This window comes from Thamnophis sirtalis, unplaced genomic scaffold (assembly GCF_051295495.1).
Source record: "Thamnophis sirtalis isolate CommonGarterSnake01/CBP01778 unplaced genomic scaffold, rThaSir2_p1.2 scaffold_3, whole genome shotgun sequence".
Classification (NCBI taxonomy): Eukaryota; Metazoa; Chordata; class Lepidosauria; order Squamata; family Natricidae; genus Thamnophis; species Thamnophis sirtalis.
This window is the reverse complement of record NW_028261383.1, coordinates 38860342-38877938: the sequence shown is the minus strand read 5'-3', so window position 1 is coordinate 38877938 and position 17597 is coordinate 38860342. Positions and strand designations below refer to the sequence as shown.

Below are 17597 nucleotides of genomic sequence, written 5' to 3'. Positions count from 1 at the left end.
TTCCTTTGCTATTATTACATGTCCTAGAGTATAAAACAAATAAGTAGGAAAATAGATAGGAACAAACAGCTTGCAAATATAATTTCCAGACTGTGTTTTATTAGCGTTTTGTTGAAAAGCATTACATTTGGACATAATATTGCACATGGCATTAAAAAACAAGGATTTCTACCACAGGATGGATTTGCATTCAGAATCCAATATAAATACTTCTAATTGTACTTTCATAGCTGCAGATATAATATTTGGTTGCTTGATTTATAATGCATAGAAAGGAACAGTTGCCATAACTGCAAAATGCTGCATTTTGGAAAATAAAAGCAATGGAGGTTTGTTGGTAACTAAATTGTTATAATACTGTTCACTCACTGATTAAGGAAAAACAAGGTTAGGTTACATGATGGCAGTATTTCATCTCCAAAAGCACCGTAGCCATTTCTGGGGACAATCCAGATTCCAGAAGGAATTTCTCCAGTTTTAACTCTTTATTTAACTCTTTAACTCTTGTTCCCAGACGTTGTAATAATAAGGGGATGGATTAAGCAGTTTAAACCTGGACGCTGATTTTTATCATTCTATATTGTGGTCCATGACCATAACAAAACACAAATGTTATAATGTGATCATCTGCCATGTTTTTAAAGGATGCCCTCTTGTTTATCCCTTGTTTTTAAAAAGTCATAATATTAAGAGCAGCCACATGCATACGTTTCTCACGAGACAAAAGACAGAAGAGTCCAGCACATGTCCACTCTCCAATCTTTAAAAACCAATAATAAATATTCAGAACAAAATAAGAACAGAAAGCCTCCAATACTGTTTTAGACAAAGCCAGACCCATTCCTAATGCATTGTTCTAAGGATGCTGGGTCATCTTCTTGAAAATTAAAAACAAGAGAATGAATGGAAAATCAATCATCTGATTTCCGCGCCAGCCTGCAGAAAGTCCAGTTGTGCTCGACTGTGTTTTCATTGGCTCGTTCACTCATGTGGTGGACCCTCGTGTTTCGGATGGTGAAGCCTTGCTTTGTTATATACTCCATCAGGTGGACTCTGAGAGAGACTTCTTGGTGGTAATCACAGGGCCCAAACGTGAAAGAAACTTGGCAGTCCCTGGTGTCCATCATATGCTTATTCCACTTGGTGAAATAGTTGGAAATGCCTTCCAGCAATGAGTGGACCTTGGTTGTGATGGTTAGCTGTGTGATGATCACTGCCACCGGGTTGGAGTACTTTGATAGTTTGCGTGTACTAGACAACTCTACTACCTCTTCAAAAGTATCCACGGAATACAAAGGTTTAGGATCATTCAGACATTGTATTAAGGGTTCAATCTGGTAAAAATCCGCCTCTTTCCGAAGCAGATCGAATTCCTTAAAATCCAAAGGTAGTGTTAGCTCTGAGGTTCGTAAAAAGTTGAGAATGTACCGGAAAAGTGGCCCATCTCGGTCAATGAAGTAATTGCCCTGAGAATCTCTGGCAGTCGGGAAACCGCCCCTGAACATGGCCCCCAACATCGAATCAGGATACCTCGTGAGAGTTGTAAACGATGTCGTATACAAGTGTCCACCCACATTTAGAGTGATCGGCTCAGTCATCTTAGGGAGGAAAAAAGTAAGTTTCAGAACTCTTTTACACTCATATGAGCACACGTTACCTGGTTTTAAATACAGGTAGTCCTCGACTTACAACAGTGGCCATTCAAAGTTACTTATGACCATTTTTCACCCATGACCATTGCAGCAGCCCCAAGGTCATGTGATTTACATTCGGATGCTTGACAACTGACTCACATTTATGACGATTGCAGTGTTCCGGAGTCATGTGATCCCCTTCTGTGACCTTCTGACGAACAAAGTCAATGGGGAAACCAGATTCACTTAACAAACATTTTACTGATTTAAGAACTGCAGTGATTCATTTAGCAAATGGAGCGAGAAGTCGTAAAATGGAACAAACTCGCGTAACAAATTTCTCACTTAATAACATAAATTTTTGGGCTGAATTGTAATCATAAGTTGAGGACTACCTTTATTTAATAAATCACCATAAGTCATCTGCATATCAAAAAAAACAACTCTTATCAGTCTGAACTAATGTTATTGTTAAGAAGTATTTTTCAAACATTAAGTGGAAATTGCCTTTCTGTAATTTTAACCCATTATTCCATCTCTCTGGAATGGGAAACAGGTTTAACCTTCTAATTAACCTTTTTTCAGATATCTAAAAAGCTAAGCAAATCCAATAGATCACAATTTAAAGTGGTATCCCTGTACCCTTTAACTTCGCTTACAGGCCTTGTTGGTTGAATTCCAGGATAGCTTAACAACAACAAACCAATTGAATAATATATTTAAAAGAACGCAATGTCGGAGGACCAATGTATCAGATTTGATTGGAGCTTTCAGAAGAGACAAATAACCATTTGTCTGAAATGGTGTAGTGCCGTGATGGCGAACCTATGTCACACGTGCCACATGTGGCACATGGAGCCCTCTCTGCGGGCATGCCAACGTTGCCCAGCTCAGTTCCACTGCACATGTGCGTGCACTTCCCACTGGTCATCTAATTTCCGGGTCTCTGCCATGCATGTAGGAGATGGTGCTGTGCTTCCCCCCCCCCCCCGGCGCCCCATTTTTGGTCCCAGGAGGCTTCAGAGAGGCTGCTAGGACCAAAACAGGGCACGGGGGGTGTCATGTGCATGCATGGAAGCGTGGGGAGGTTGCATGCATGCACGGGGGTAATGCATGCGCAGGGGCGCATTGCATTATGGGTGTGGGCACGCTCGCACGATTTCAGCAGACGAAGAGAAAAAGGTTACATAGCCATCACTGGTATAGGGTTTCCTGCCTAAGCAAGGGGTTGCAATAGAAGACCTCCAAGGTCCTTTTCATTGTTATTCTATTCTAAATAACAAAAAAAAACATACCTCACTGAAATAATTTATTTTAAAAAGTGTACCACTGAAAAACAGTGATTCTGAAATGTGCATCAGAGAAAGTATAAATTGCTTCTGGCATGTAAGGCTCTTTTAAATATGACATACAGGCTCTAGAAAAGGTAAACAACTTGCAACTTTTCCTTGTTTATTGGAGGAAATAGTTGAAGTAGCAATGGTTATTTAAAACACAATTGGAAAGTAGTTTGTTACTGCTTCACTGAAAAAACAATAATGCAGAAAGAACATGGGGCGGAATCCAAAGAACACAGACATTTTTGGGAATACAGTGCTGTGAAACTAGAGATGTTCACTTGAATTAACTAGAACATCCAAGGAGGACAACTGGGAAATTCTCCAAAATAAGCTTTACTGAATGAGGTTTCACCACACAACAGCCATTTTAGCAGGCAGAGATTAATTGAAAACAGGATCACTACATCAGATTTGCTGAAAAAAAGGGTTGCGTGAAATTTCTCCTCTTGAACCTCCATTTCAGCTTAATATCATTTAATTTCTGTCACCTCCACTATTTAAGCATCACTTGTGTTAGTCCTCTCCTTATCTTATACATATGTGCATGTGCTCACACATCCATTTCAATTCTTCTCGTGATTTAGAAGTTAATTTGCTTGTTTATATCCTATCTTTATTATTTTTACAACTAACTTAAGACAGTGAACATTTCCAGTAAATCTTCCTCCTCCTATTTTCTCCCTAACAACTACCCTATGAGGTGAGTTGGGCCAAGATAGAGTGACTGGCTGAAAATCACCCAGCTGGCTTTTATGGTGGGACTAAAACTTATGGTCTCCTGCTTTCTAGTCTAGTGACTTAACCCTCTAGACCAAACTGGTTCTCACATGTTTGGTAATGGCAGAGTTAGGAACAACAAAGATACTGTGCTAAACCTCAAAACTCCAAGGCATCTGTTGGAGGATCCAAAACTGAGGAAGACCACTCATAGGGGGAGAAACAAGAATTTTTTATATATAAACTGACAGAGTATGAGTGCTCTCCGATTAACCATTTCAAAATAACCTAACTTCATCCAATGCATAAAAAGGGCTTTCCAATCAGCATAAACAGGATCTCTGAATTCTTCTAATTAGCTTAGCAAATTAACTTTTGCTATAGGTCTGTGACGTCTTTAATATTTTAAACGTAGCTTTAGGATTAAAAAAAAACTATAACAGCACCACTTTGTATGAGAATTTTTTTATATTCTGAAAAATGTATGTTATTGAACAATAGAAATACTTACTATATGTCCCCAGTCTCCATTATCCATCTGTTCCAATGCACAGTCTGCACAAATCTGGATTTATCTGGTGTTTTTGAAAAGATGTAGAATTCACCACTTACTCTTACTCTGTTTGGTGGAGAATTTGGGGGGGGGGGGGGAGAAAGCATTGTACATTAGGAGCACTTACAATAAACATAAAAAGCAAGTTGTCTCTATCTTGGATGCCAGCTACAAAGAAACACAAATTAAATCAAATATGATAGAATTCCTTCTGCATCCTGACTATTTTGAACCTTATACAGCCTCTCAGGAAATATGAAAACTGATTGAGAATTGGAAAGACAGAAAAATTTCAACATAAACCATGCATGTGTCTTCAGCCTGATTTTTTAATAATAAAACAAATTATTTCAGCATATATTTTAACAATGTTCTAATCCAGATCACAACACCCGAATTACTAAAGCATTTATTATCAAGTACATTTTTATGGATTTCAGTCCAAAGTCCACAAGAAGATTTTGCAATAATAATATCTTTTAGTCTAAAACATTTAAGCTGTTTTTACTGGAAAAGGTTAATACAGTTACTGTTCTAGAAACAAACACAGATAAGGTCTTCGAAACAATTCAGATTTTTCAAAACTCCTATCCCAAAAAATATTCTAGGAATAAGAATGCTAGTACCAACTAGTATTCTTATTCAATCCTGCCTAACATACTAGAGATGAGAAGATTTTGATATGAAAAATAACTACAACTTTTATTTTTCATTCACGTTTAAGTCAGCTATTGTATGGGCCAGACTAAAGTCCATCTCAAGTAGAGCTCAATTCCTGGTAATAATATGGTCTGTATATTTTTCTTGGCAACAATACTCTATGAAAATGGTTCATTCCTATCTTCCCCCAGAATACTTTTTAATTTCCCAAGCTCCAGCTCTGGATGGTGTTACTTTCTTCTCCAAAGCTAAAATTTTGCTCTCCAATAAATAGCAAGCTGGGATTTGGCCATTATTATGGAAACCCACGGTTTCTGGTACCACGTAATGGGGTTTCCTTTTATTACACTGCATAAGCAAAAACAGAAGTTCACATATATCATTCTTTGCCTCTTACAATGGGGAATTATTATAAATCACCCCAAATGGTGACCCACGCCCACAGCAGAACAAGACTCCTCTGCAATATTTAGCGAAAGATCAATGAGAGCTTAATGCTTAGTTAGAAACAGCAGTGTCACACTCATTTTTTTAATTCTCATTATACCCCAAAAGACAAGTTTCCTATATTGAAAAATGTAATTAAAATGTATCTTCACAGAAAAAGTGTGAGGATAAAGGAAAAAAGAGAGAATAGAGAGCCGCTAAACCAGATCTAAAAATGGTGACCTATTTCTAGATATTGTCTACTCACAGTACAATACATTTGCACCATCCCATATCTTTGGTATTGCCTATTTAACATCCAAAGTTGCAAGCTATATCACCAGAAGAAAATGTGTTTTAAGTCATTAAGTCCATTACCAATTATTCTTACCTCTGAAAGATGCAGATCTTACCAAGGTCTCAATTTCATCACATGTGCCTTATTGCAGTGATTCCCAAACTTGGCAACTTTAAGACTTGTGGACTTCAACTCCCAGAATTCTCCAGCCAGCAGAGCAGAGCTGGCTGGAGAATTCTGGGAGTTGAAGTCCACAAGTCTTAAAGTTGCCAAGTTTGGGAACCATTGCCTTATTGGAATTTATTTAGAAACTAAGTTGATCCATAGTGTAGTAGCCCAATTGCGAAGCAAGATTGGGTGCATGGAGCATGATGGCTCCCTTGTTTGAAAAAACTGACTCCCAATTTCTAAGTGTTAAGATCCACTAAATTGTTTAGGGTCAGAATACTTAAATGGCTATTTTCTCCCATTTATTTTATTTTTTATTTATTTTGTCAAGCATGTATTAGACAACATATATAAGTATAAACATGATTTGGATCCATGAAATGGATACAAATAAAAAGAAACATTAGGACAGAGATGGTAGGCACGTTGGTATGCCCCTTATTCATCTTCTATAGTTACCTACCCTGTTTCCCTTAAAATAAGGCCTCCCCAGATAATAAGCCCAATTGGGCTTTTGAGCGCATGCACTAAATATGCCCTTTCCTGAAAATAAGCCCTCTTCAAAAATATTGCAACACAAGCAGCAGCCATGAGGTGACCAAGCTCGCCACATCCTGCACCTCAAAAATAATAAGACTTCCCCGAAAATAAGACCAAGTGCATATTTTGGAAATCAAAAGAAAATAAGACCTTGTCTTATTTTTAGGGAAACACAGTATTTGTCTATTGAGATCCTCTGCTATGACATTTTCTATGACCAAACAACTCCTAAAGCATGGCCTTTTGGTGACTCACTTAAGCTTGGTAATCCATTTCACTTTTTGATGTATTCTTGACAACCCTGTGGCCCCTTGGCTAATCCTCTGAGAGAAAGTAGTGTAGTATGATATGACGAAAATAAACATTTGTATTTTTTTTTACCCCAATCAATGCCCATGAAAAAACAACAACCCAAAAATGTATTGTAGTGGCAAAACAACTTCAATAACAAGTCAATATTTACTAACCCCAAAAGATAAAAGAATTAGCATAGACAGACCAAACAGAATGACTATGTGTGGTCCAATTATGACTTTCTACTGGCTTCCCAATTGATTTTGCTTGTGGGAAACCAGCAGGGAATATGATTGCTGGAGTTCTACAACAGCCACAACTGGTGTAAATATCATTCAAGTTTCAATTCCACAGGGTATAATGGATCCTGAATTGTTTACTTCTTAACATTACATTTATATTAGCGGATTTTAAATACATTGAGACAAAAAAATGGTGCAGTATAAATACACCATTTGGGCTAACTAAAAAGAACAAACAGATAAATACAATGAGAGTTTTAGTAGTATGTAAATTATTTACTGAAGATCTTGAGGAAAATATATGTATATAAAAAGAAGAAAAAGACTCCAGAAAGTGAAGGACCAGGTAAATAAACAATGGATTTAGAAATGTGTTAAAATAACTAATAAATTAACTTTTCTAATATTTCAATAAGTGATTAAATTACACAAAATACAATATCAAAAGCAATAGAATACAAAATAAATTATAATTAAATTATGAAATGTAATAAATGCCATTATTTGAAAAATACCTATTTAAAAAGCCCATAAAAATAAAGTAAAGCATTTAAGAAACTACTTGGTTGCAAATTATACTGTTCACTCTCACTGTACCCAAACTATTAATTTAAATCCATTTATTTGTAAGCCTTAGGAATTAGGAATCTAGTTAGGTCCCTTCATCTATTTTATCCTCTTAGAAAGTGTGATCAGATGTGTATATAAAGGAGCCGTTCTTGCTTGCATTTGAAGGGAGCTCAGCCTCAATAATCTTCCAAAATTAACATTATTTATATAAGAAGGAATTAAACATAATTATAAGTTACCATTTTAACCCAGTTCTTTTTAATACTCCAAATATTTTGATTGCTGGGTTTTTGTGTTTCATACGATGCTATAATTTGGAAGCATCCTTTTAAGTTACGATTTGGTATAAACCACCTAGTGCTTTTCAGAGACAAGACTCTGTATATATATTTTTTCAAACAAATCTGTTGACTAGGCTGGACAAACCACTGCCAACTGCAGAGGTTAATCTCAGTTCTCAATTCCCTTTAATATGAAAAGAAGTTTATGAGGCCTGAACATGTAAAAGCCTAATTTTTCTCAAGGCAGTAAATCAAATCCGGGTGCAATCACATTTGACTACTTGGTTAGTTCACTTGATCAATAACACATACAGGAAAAGAACAACTAAGCCTATGCTTCAAAAATGTTTTCTAAAGAATAGGCTGTTTCTTGAAAGAAAGAACAAATGAATGAAAATCCCTTCAGTTATAGAAACACATAATGGAAAACAAATGGGGCCTTTGGTAGAAGCTGCTAGTAGCCTTCATTCTCTCTTTCAAAACTTGAGTAACCTACTACATATTCATGAGAAAGGTTACCACAAGCAACAATATTTTTTTAAAAAATCCTATTGGAAACTATCATAGAATTTCACTGATGTTTCATTGTATGGGACAGGATGGCCTTGGAAGTCCACCGACATCCCATGTAGACTCCTTGCCTACATAGAGCAGTCTGACCAATCTATTTAAATTCACTGACCAATTTCCATTACCTTTAATATCCCTGAAGGCCTTAAATTGATGAATAAACAACAACTCTGGGGGAAGTAGCAAAGATTTACATCTTCCCGTCTTCTCCATAGCAGACGAAATAGCTTTTGATCACAATGTTGTGCAGCATCAGAATGCATAATTTATTAAAGCAATTGGTTCAGGTGAGCGCTTCCTAACCCTTTTACACATGTAGACATTTGCTCTGCCCCACACAAAACACACACGCACAGCCTTATTGATTAAAGTAGATTTCCAGAACTATGCAGAAACCTTGTTTTAAAATGCAGCATAAAGCTAAAAAAGAACCAAGTAGTCTATCTTGTACAAGAAAACACAGCAGGGCTGCCGATTCTGACCAACAATTCTAATCTGGAAATAATAAAGCTGCATTTAGGAAGGGCATTGTTTCACCCTGGGTTTTTTTCCCTTGCAGCTTTCAATAAAAGAAAGGCCTGTATTTCTACATAAACTATAACCATCTTAAAATTGAAAATGTGAAAAATATGCAGAATCAATCCCTAGAGTAGAAGTGCAAGAATAATACATATAGGACACGAATAGAATAGAATAAACAGAATTGGAGGGGACCTTGGAGGTTTTCTAGTCCAATCCTGCTTAGACAGGAAACCCTATACCACTTCAGACAAATGGTTATCCAACATCTTCTTAAAAACTTCCAGTGTTGGAGCATTCACAACTTCTGGAAGCAAGTTGTTCCACTGATTATTTTGTTCTGTCAAGAAATTTCTCCTCAGTTCTAAGTTGCTTCTCTCCTTGATTAGTTTCCACCCATTGCTTCTTGTTCTGCCCTCAGGGGCTTTGGAGAATAGTTTGACTCCTTCTTTGTAGCAACCCCTGAGATATTGGAACACTGCTATCATGTCACCCCAAATTCTTCTTTTCATAAGACTAGACATACCCAGTTCCAGCAACTGTTGTTTATATGTTTTATCCTCGAGTCCCCTAATCATCTTTGTTGCTCTTCTCTGCACTCTTTCTGGAGTCTCAACATCATGGCGACCAAAATTGGATGCAGTATTCCAAGTGTGGCCTTACTAAGGCATTATAAAGTGGTATTAACACTTCACATGATCTTGATTCTAATCCTCTGTTTATGCAGCCTAGAATTGTGTTGGCTTTTTTGGCTGCTGCAGCACACTGCTGGCTCATATTTAAGTGATTGTCCACTAGGACTCCAAGATCCCTCTCACAGTCACCACTATTAAGCAAGGTACCACATATACTGCACCTGTGCATTTTGTTTTTCTTGCCCAAATTTAGAACCTTATTTTTTTCACCATTGAATTTCATTTTGTTAGTATGTTAATATGAACAACACACCACAAAGCAAATTGCTTGTACCAGGTTCCTGTAATACAAAAATGTATATTTATTTGACATTTTCACATCGTGCCAAGTCTCATTCCATAAAAGTAACAATAGGTCTGATTATTATTATTTATTATAATAACAAGAGTACAATTATATATTTTGGGCAATTCTAAACAAAACATTTTTATTGGCTTCTAAGGAATGATAGATTGTCCTTCTTCTCTCTTTTACTTCAAGAAATAAGTTAAATAGATATGTGATTTAGATTAAGAATGAATTCATATCTCCAAATATAGGGCCAAACAAATAAGAATGTCTCTTTCATTACCTGTAAAGGATCAGTGAAATTACCTAAAGGGAAATAAGCAAGAATTACTACATCTGTATTTTTACACTGCTAAGGCATAATGTGGTTTTTTTACTTTCAAGTATTCTGTGGCCGTCATGTTTGTAAGATGATTTCTGGATCAGGCAACACCATAAACCCATGGTTTACTACACAGTGTAAATTCAGACCACTGATTTATCTCAAGCAAGATGTTTTCCATATTTTTTATCCAAGTTCCTTTTAGCCAAAGATCCCTGAAATGGAATATGAGTTGGCAAACTATGCACAAGGCGCATTGTTCTTCCCATTCTGCCACCAATGGGCAGGTTTTCTACCCATCTAGGACATTGAAAGCATTTTGACTTTTTAGTCTTGACAAAACCCAAAAGTTCAAAAGGTCTGTTTTAAAAGAATTTACCTAACAAGAGGCTGAAACCTTCATTACACAACTCAGCGCTGTCAGGCCCTCAAGCTGTTCCCAGACTGACAATTACATCCCATTATACCAAGCTTCCTGCCTCTGGCACTATAATGTTTTATATATTTAACAGATGGAGCATGTGTCCTAGCTTCAAGGAGAAATACACTGCTATTTCTGCTGAATTTCTTCCCTTACAAAACAGAATTTGGCAGAAAGAAAAAAGAAAAGAGAAAAATGTAAGAGGAGATGGAGGAGGAAAGGTATTTTTAAACAGCTTCTCAAAGCAAGAGGAATCAAAGTTAGTACAAAATATAATAATAGTACAGAGGAAGTTTTCTGGTGACTGGGCATACTGTGGCATTATTGATCTACCAGGTCATAAATGGGAGAAATAAATCACAGCTTACTCCTTGATCCCCTTCTCTCTATCCAGGTCTTGCTGATTTTAGGCAAAGAATGCTAACTAGCAAAACCATAAAGATTCACTACTGAGCGATCCTAGAACTTGGCAGAAGTTTTGTTAGGCTTCCAGACTGTAAGATTTGAAAGACACACTGAAAAAACTGTCCAGGCATACAACAAAAGACATGATTCTCCCAGCAACAGTGTTCTACTACCAAAGGTATATACCACCAAAACCTTAAGTTACAATACAGGTAGTCCTCGATTTACAACAGTTTGTTTAGTGACCTTTAGAAGTTACAATGGCACTGAAAAAAGTGACTTATACCATTTTTCACAACATACCGTATTTTTCAGAGTATAAAATGCACCAAGATTTTGAAGAGGTAAACTTTTAAAAAAAAGTTTTTGCACTCTTCCCAACTCTCTGCATGCCTCATTTTTTGTGAAAAACAGGGCATGCAGAGTTTAGAGGCCTGCAAAGTGTTTCTCGTGGCTATGGGGTGGAGGGGGAGAACTGGCCCATTTTTCATGAAAACGGTCCTGTTTTTAGGGCATGCATAGGCTTTGGGAGGCTTGTAGAGTGCTTCTGGAAGCTGGGGGGGGAGGCAAAAAACAGCTCATTTTATGCTTGTTTTTGCCCTCCCCAGCCCCCGGGAGCACTTTGCAGGCCTCCCAAAGCCTCTGCACATCCATTTTTGCGAAGGGGGCGGGGTTTCGGGAGGCCAAAAATGCTGTATTCAATGTATAAGATGCACCCAGATTATCTCCCTCTTTTTTGGAGGGAAAGATGCATCTTATAGTCTGAAAAATATAGTAGCTTGCAAATGGCTTCACATGGACCAATGCACACCTCCCAAATACCACCTGCAAATAGTGAGAAGGTGTGCGTCCTATGTGCTGATTGATTGATCTGACTTCCTGTTCTATGCTTTGCTGTTTAAGCACTCCCTAGCCAGAACTAACATTTGCAGATGTATAAATGCAACAGCTAGCCACCATCTCTGAACGACAGGTACATATGTTCCCTACCTGCAGTGATGGAGAAGTCCAATCCAGACTTTACTCTGATGCAGCAGAATCTACTCTGAAGCAAAAATTAGTAGTGGCACATTCCAGCTATGCTGTAATAGTTAAGCAACCCTTATTTTGTAAATGAAATGAAATCAGATTTAGATTTTGTGGCTATTTCCACATTTTGGAATGTGACTCTCTTTCTTCACAATAAACTTACCTCACAATAAAATGCTATATTCCTTTCCAACTACAAGCAAGACATTTAAATCTTCGGGATTCAAAAGACTTCAGCTCCATTCTACTATTTCTACCTTGCATATCATTACAGCAACATAGTTTAAATTATCTGTAAATCCACTGGGGCCATGGAGGGTATGAAATAGCAAGATTTTGTTGACACGACTTCTATCTATGAAGTACAAATGGACAGCAAAAAACCCATCATGTATCTAATGCAGGAAATACCTGCGCAGTACAAAGATAGATTGAGTACAAGATGAAAGGCCAGGAAAGGAAGGGTTACTGTAGGGCATACATGCATAAACAAGACTCAGAATAACAAAAACAGTTTGTTCATAGTCTTGAAGAAATAACTCCTCTCTGATTTCCACTGGCCAGTTCACTGCTTTAATCCTCAGCCCTTCCTTCTGACCTATTCTCCAAAAACTGAGGTTCGTGCTCAGGTAACATTCAACCACCCAGGACCAATGACTGATCTAGATAGCATTTGGCTGTGGAAATTGCTTGAAGGTGTTTCTTACCCAGACACAAAAAGGTTGAATCAGTCTCTCTAAAGTCACAGAGTTGGAAGGAATTAATTGCCACCAGCCTCCTGTTCAGTGCTGGCATTCAAAGAAGATGGTTGTTTAGCTTCTCCCAGAACTCATCCAATGAAAGTCATCTCACCACTGTTGGAAAATTGCATCTAACATTCAGTTAAATTTTCCTTCCCTGTAGCTTAAATCCACTATTCTATTCCAGAAAAAAATTCTAATCGTGACCTTTTTTTAATGATGTTTTTGAAGCATGGATGTTGAAACATACAGGATCATCTTTTCCCAAGGTTAAATGTTGATACCAACGTACAAAAGATTCCATCTTTCTTTGTAAGTATTGGTTTCTAGTCTCCTGATCATTCTGGCTGCCTTTTCTGAATCCTTTTTATAAGAAGCAATATTTGAAATAGATATTTAATCAAGGCAGAATATTGCGCAAAAATTAAGTCTGCTTTTTTTTTATAGCCCTATCATTCTGCTGGTTTATATTCAGTTCACAATCAACTCTTAGTCAAACATCTTTTTCATAAGTATAATTTATTTACCCCTCTAGGTACCTTCCAAATCAAATAAGCAATCAAACTTGGAATTTGTCTGATTTTATTCATATCAGCAGCTAATACCTTTGTATTGCAGATTCGATTCATTCAGAGCAAAAAGCCATTCCCAAGCCACGTTGTTATCCTTTCCAAAGCATCAAATATGCCTTCTCATTCAGCTCTTTAGATTTTCTGATGAAGACATACTTTTTTGTTAGAAAATACCTAAACCAAAATAAGATCTAGCGCTGCCTTTTTGTTCACTGAGCAATTGCAATTAGTTGTATCACTATATTGGCAATATATGAATTCTTTTTTCTCTTTCAATGTGAACATTTCAAAATAAGCTATTTCTATTAGTTTCCTTCCCTAACCTCAGTTCATATTATTATTTGTCTTGGTACCAACTTCACAGTTATAGAGTCTGCATGATTCTGTGTGACCTAAACCTCTTTCCATTTCCTATTTGTTCTTACAGCTTTATGTTTTCACTAAACTTTTCATGTAACTACATTGGCTTCTTCTCCTGTTATTTTTTTCATTTCAGTAAATTATTTCTAATTTTCTTTTAATGTCTCCGTCTTTAAAACCCCTTTTTCCAGCAGTTTTTCTTTCAAGGGCATCCTACTTTTAACTGTTTATTTAAATTTTTTAGAATACATTTGTGGTTTCACTAAGTTTTAGGTTCCTTAAAATTAAGCATTAAATATATTATTTAAATTGTAAGTCAACCAGAGTCACTTTGCAGAGTGAAAAGGATAGCATGTAAGTTTAATAAATAAATTACATATTGTCAGTTTTTCCCAATGTTCCTACTCTTTCCTCAGTGAAGTCTTTCCTAGCATATAGCCTCACCAGGAATTTTTTTCTGGCTGACAAGCCACACAGCAATGCTTTAAATTAATAAAATCCCTGTGGAAAAATACTAAGATTCATAGCTTGAGGTATGATTGTTTTTCAATAGGTGTGAGGAATGAGACGGGTACATTTAATATTCCTAAACGAGCAATGATAGTGTTCTTCCAGCTATACTTACCACTATCCATTATCACTAGCAGAAAATCAGCTACTCTAGATATATCAGAGGTCCTGCTTGTGTGTGGGGAGGGGTGGGGGGGGATTGGAGTTTTCCTTAGTATACTAACCACCCCCAAGGCAAAAAAAACAAAAGAACAAAACCACTCAAAATTATTGACAGAGCAAGGAAGACCAAAATGAAACCCAAATTTTATTTTTTATCATGTACATTTAAAATAATTAGATATACTCAATTATTTGTGTATATAGCAATTCCTCCTTACGTTAGCCTGAAAAATCTTTCATAGATGGTGCCACCCCTCACAGATTTTCCGACAACCTATTAGCTGATCAATAACCTATTAGTTGATCAGTAAGAGATTGGTTTTTGAAAAGAGGAAAGGAAAACCAAGAGAGAGAACTGAAAATTGCAATATTTCTTTTGCTAATAGCTATTCAACATTGTATTTCAGGATGCATTACTATTTCTGCATTAGCAATACTACACCAAAGAGTAGTCCTGGGTAGGTAGAATATGCAGCAATCACTTATGGAATGTCACAAACCCACAAAATCTTTTATTCATAAATGAATTATGAATTACAACTCATTGATTGAAAAGAGCTTTATAAACCTTCAACAGTATTCTAACTGGCAGGCAACCATGAACTGTCTAACAGAGCACTAAGACCAGACATCGGAACTTGCTTAAAATTCTAAGTTAGCCATGCATGAGCCTCAGGGAAATCTTCCAATTTTTACCCTCAATTTATGTACTTTAAATTCAAACAATTTGAGGGGCATAGCTGTTATTTTTACAATATACATTTTTACATAATTTGCATGAGGGATACATAGAATATGCTGAACAAGGACATGCATGGACATGGCTGGTAGGGAGGGAATAATAAATGAACTGTGAAATAAACAGCCATAAATGTGTGAATATCTGTGTCACAGCTAAATACACTTTTGTGAATCACCACTATTAATTTCTACATTTCACTTCCTTCTGTTTATCATTTATCATTCCTCTAACATCACATAAACTTGTATGACACCTAATTCTCAATTTATTGGACAGTTCACAACAAAGAAATTACAATAATAAATTGATCACTCTTTCAAATTCCATAAGAGAATCATAAATGGACTAAAGCTTCCAAGTCAAAATTATGAGAATGTTATGAAAACTAGTAGACCATTAAAATTTATGCCAAGCTGCTACATAGATAGAATTACTGAAATTAGTTTAATGTCCCTGATTAAGAACTCTGGTCATCCAACACCTATGAAAGCTTCCAAATTAATCCATCAATTTCCAACATCTACTTATCCTCTTGCTGAGAAGTCTGAACCTGTCATTAAGCAGGTTGAAATAAACAAAACCTATTGACTCAGCTCAATCATCAGGACAAACAACTCGCTGCTTATTTATTAATTAGTGTTAAATATTATATCATCACAACAGGAGCTGCCATCTGAATTTTCTGACCCAGGCATCAGGATTTGCTTGAAACTGATCTTTTCCTATCAGTACTTACTGCACAACGTGAACCTCTATTTTGATCTACAAAGCAACCAGACTAGCTCTTTTCAGATTTAGGCTTTATTCCTATGAAGCAAATAAAAAATGAAGCTAGATAATTTTTAAAAATAACTTGACTGCATTAGACTACTGAAATCCTGTATCACAAAAGCCCAGTTTAGGTTGGTGTTTACATTCAGTGCAGAAAAGAAAGTGAAATGTAAGTGAAGTCTGCTGCACTTGAATGTTAAATGGATTTTCTGCAGTGCAATAAATATTCTGATGGGGGAAACCCCAACTGACAAGCAACAAATTAAAAAACCCTATTATTTTATCTTCAAAACTACTTAATGTAATAATGCTAGGCTACCTTGTGACTTTAAAAGGAATGCACCAATGATTGTTACAGAGGAAGTTGGATTTGCAAAGAAAAACGCACACTTTTCTTCTGCACATCTTTCCCTTCTTGAGATGTCTCCCGCAGGCACACCACGGATTCTAATTCCTTGCTGATGCATCCTTTCCTTCCACCTCACCTCACCAGCTCCCAAACCTCCAGGCAACCCTATTATTTCAAGGCAATCAACCCACTTTTTTTTTCAAATGTCCTCCTTTATTGTTTTTTTTAAGTTTAAACTTTATAGACACATATTCTGCTAGCCCTACCTAGTCCCCAAAGAGGGAATTACTCTACATGGCTGACTCTTCCTCGCCGCGGCAGATGGCTGCGATGCGAGGGGCAGCCCTCACGCATCTAGAGGGCTCCCGCTGGATGGATGGATGGATGGATGGATGGATGGATGGATGGATGGATGGCTTGCCTTTCTCCTAACCGCGCTTGCTCAAGCACTTTTTATTTCTTGAAAAGCAAGTTTAGGATCCCTCTTTGGTGACAGGTACGAAAGTCACACGCCCTGACGGGTTCACGCGTTCTTCAACAGGGGAGGGAGGAGAAAGTCCATCGAAAAGCTAGCGCACTATGGGGAAAGGAGGGCGAGAGGCGGTGGGGAATTAACAGGCAGAAGCAGCAGCATCCAAGGTTGCAGAACTCCCTCTTCGCCCTTTCATATGCCGTCCGCACTCCCACGCTCCAAGTTAGCCCTCCCGCAAAAGAAAAGAGCCAACCTGCCTCGCTCTCCTCGAGATGAGCCCAGGGACGGAGTTCCCCCTGCCCCGTTTCAACCCCCCCCCCTCGCCCTCCCCGCGAAGAGCCCGGGAGCTCCGACCTCCCCTTCCCTTGGTCTCCAAAAGGGCGCCCGAGCTGCACATCCCTCTCCTGCCTGGCCCTCCACCCCCATCTCCAAGAGCGCGGGGCTCGCTCTCTCTCTCGCCCCTTCCCCTAAAGCGTCCGACCCGCCGTCCCAACTCATCCCCGCGCTAAAGCAGCACTCCGCGCTTCCCGCGCCATCTTAAACCCCGCTGGATTTACGCACCCGGGGATTGTGGCGTTCCGCAAGCTCCATCCGTCTCTTCCCGCTCTCTCTCTCAATCTCCGGCTCTGTTCGGACGCAGAAGAGGCCGGTGGGTGCGAGCACAACCGAGCCTGAATCCGCCTGCGTGTCTGGCTCCTCCCCGGCGCCGCCTTCTCCTCCTCTTCTCCTCCTCCTAGCCTTTGGGAGCCTGCTCGCTTCGGCTGAGCTAGGAGGAAAGGGAGGAGCGGGTAAACCTGGGTAGCGAGGCCGAGTAGCGGCGAGTCCAGAAGCAAGGCTGCCGGTGCGTTTCGCGCCCCGCGTCTTGCAAGGCCTTTGTTGAAGAGAGAGAGTGTGTGTGTGTGTGTATCTCTCGCTCTCTTCCTCCTCTCCCTGTCTGGGTCCACCA

General features: G+C 38.2%; 1 protein-coding gene across 6 annotated transcripts; it reads right to left on the bottom strand.

The window, feature by feature from the left end:
• Positions 1-79: 79 nt before the first annotated feature.
• KCTD6 (potassium channel tetramerization domain containing 6) lies at positions 80-17368 on the bottom strand. Of its 6 annotated transcripts, none has more exons than XM_087708768.1 (4): positions 17213-17344; positions 9669-9788; positions 4203-4310; positions 80-1598 (listed from the first exon to the last, which is right to left on the bottom strand). In XM_087708768.1, the coding sequence occupies exons 3-4, from the start codon at positions 4227-4229 to the stop codon at positions 912-914; spliced, it is 714 nt and encodes a 237-aa protein (XP_087564894.1). In that variant the 5' UTR covers positions 4230-4310; positions 9669-9788; positions 17213-17344; the 3' UTR covers positions 80-911. The 6 variants fall into 6 exon arrangements, with proteins under 6 accessions (XP_087564894.1, XP_087564895.1, XP_087564896.1 ...); XM_087708769.1 differs by lacking the exon at positions 17213-17344 and adding an exon at positions 12681-12947; XM_087708770.1 differs by lacking the exon at positions 17213-17344 and adding an exon at positions 10080-10103.
• Between the last annotated feature and the right edge of the window lie 229 nt (positions 17369-17597).

Bases quoted from the DNA above. Each gene is read 5' to 3' on its own strand.
- KCTD6 (XM_014068826.2), bottom strand. From the start codon at position 4,229: ATGGATAATGGAGACTGGGGACATATA. The intron at 1,599-4,202 runs GTAAGTATTTCT...TTCCTCCCTAAG, and splicing joins ATGGAGACTGGGGACATATA to ATGACTGAGCCGATCACTCT.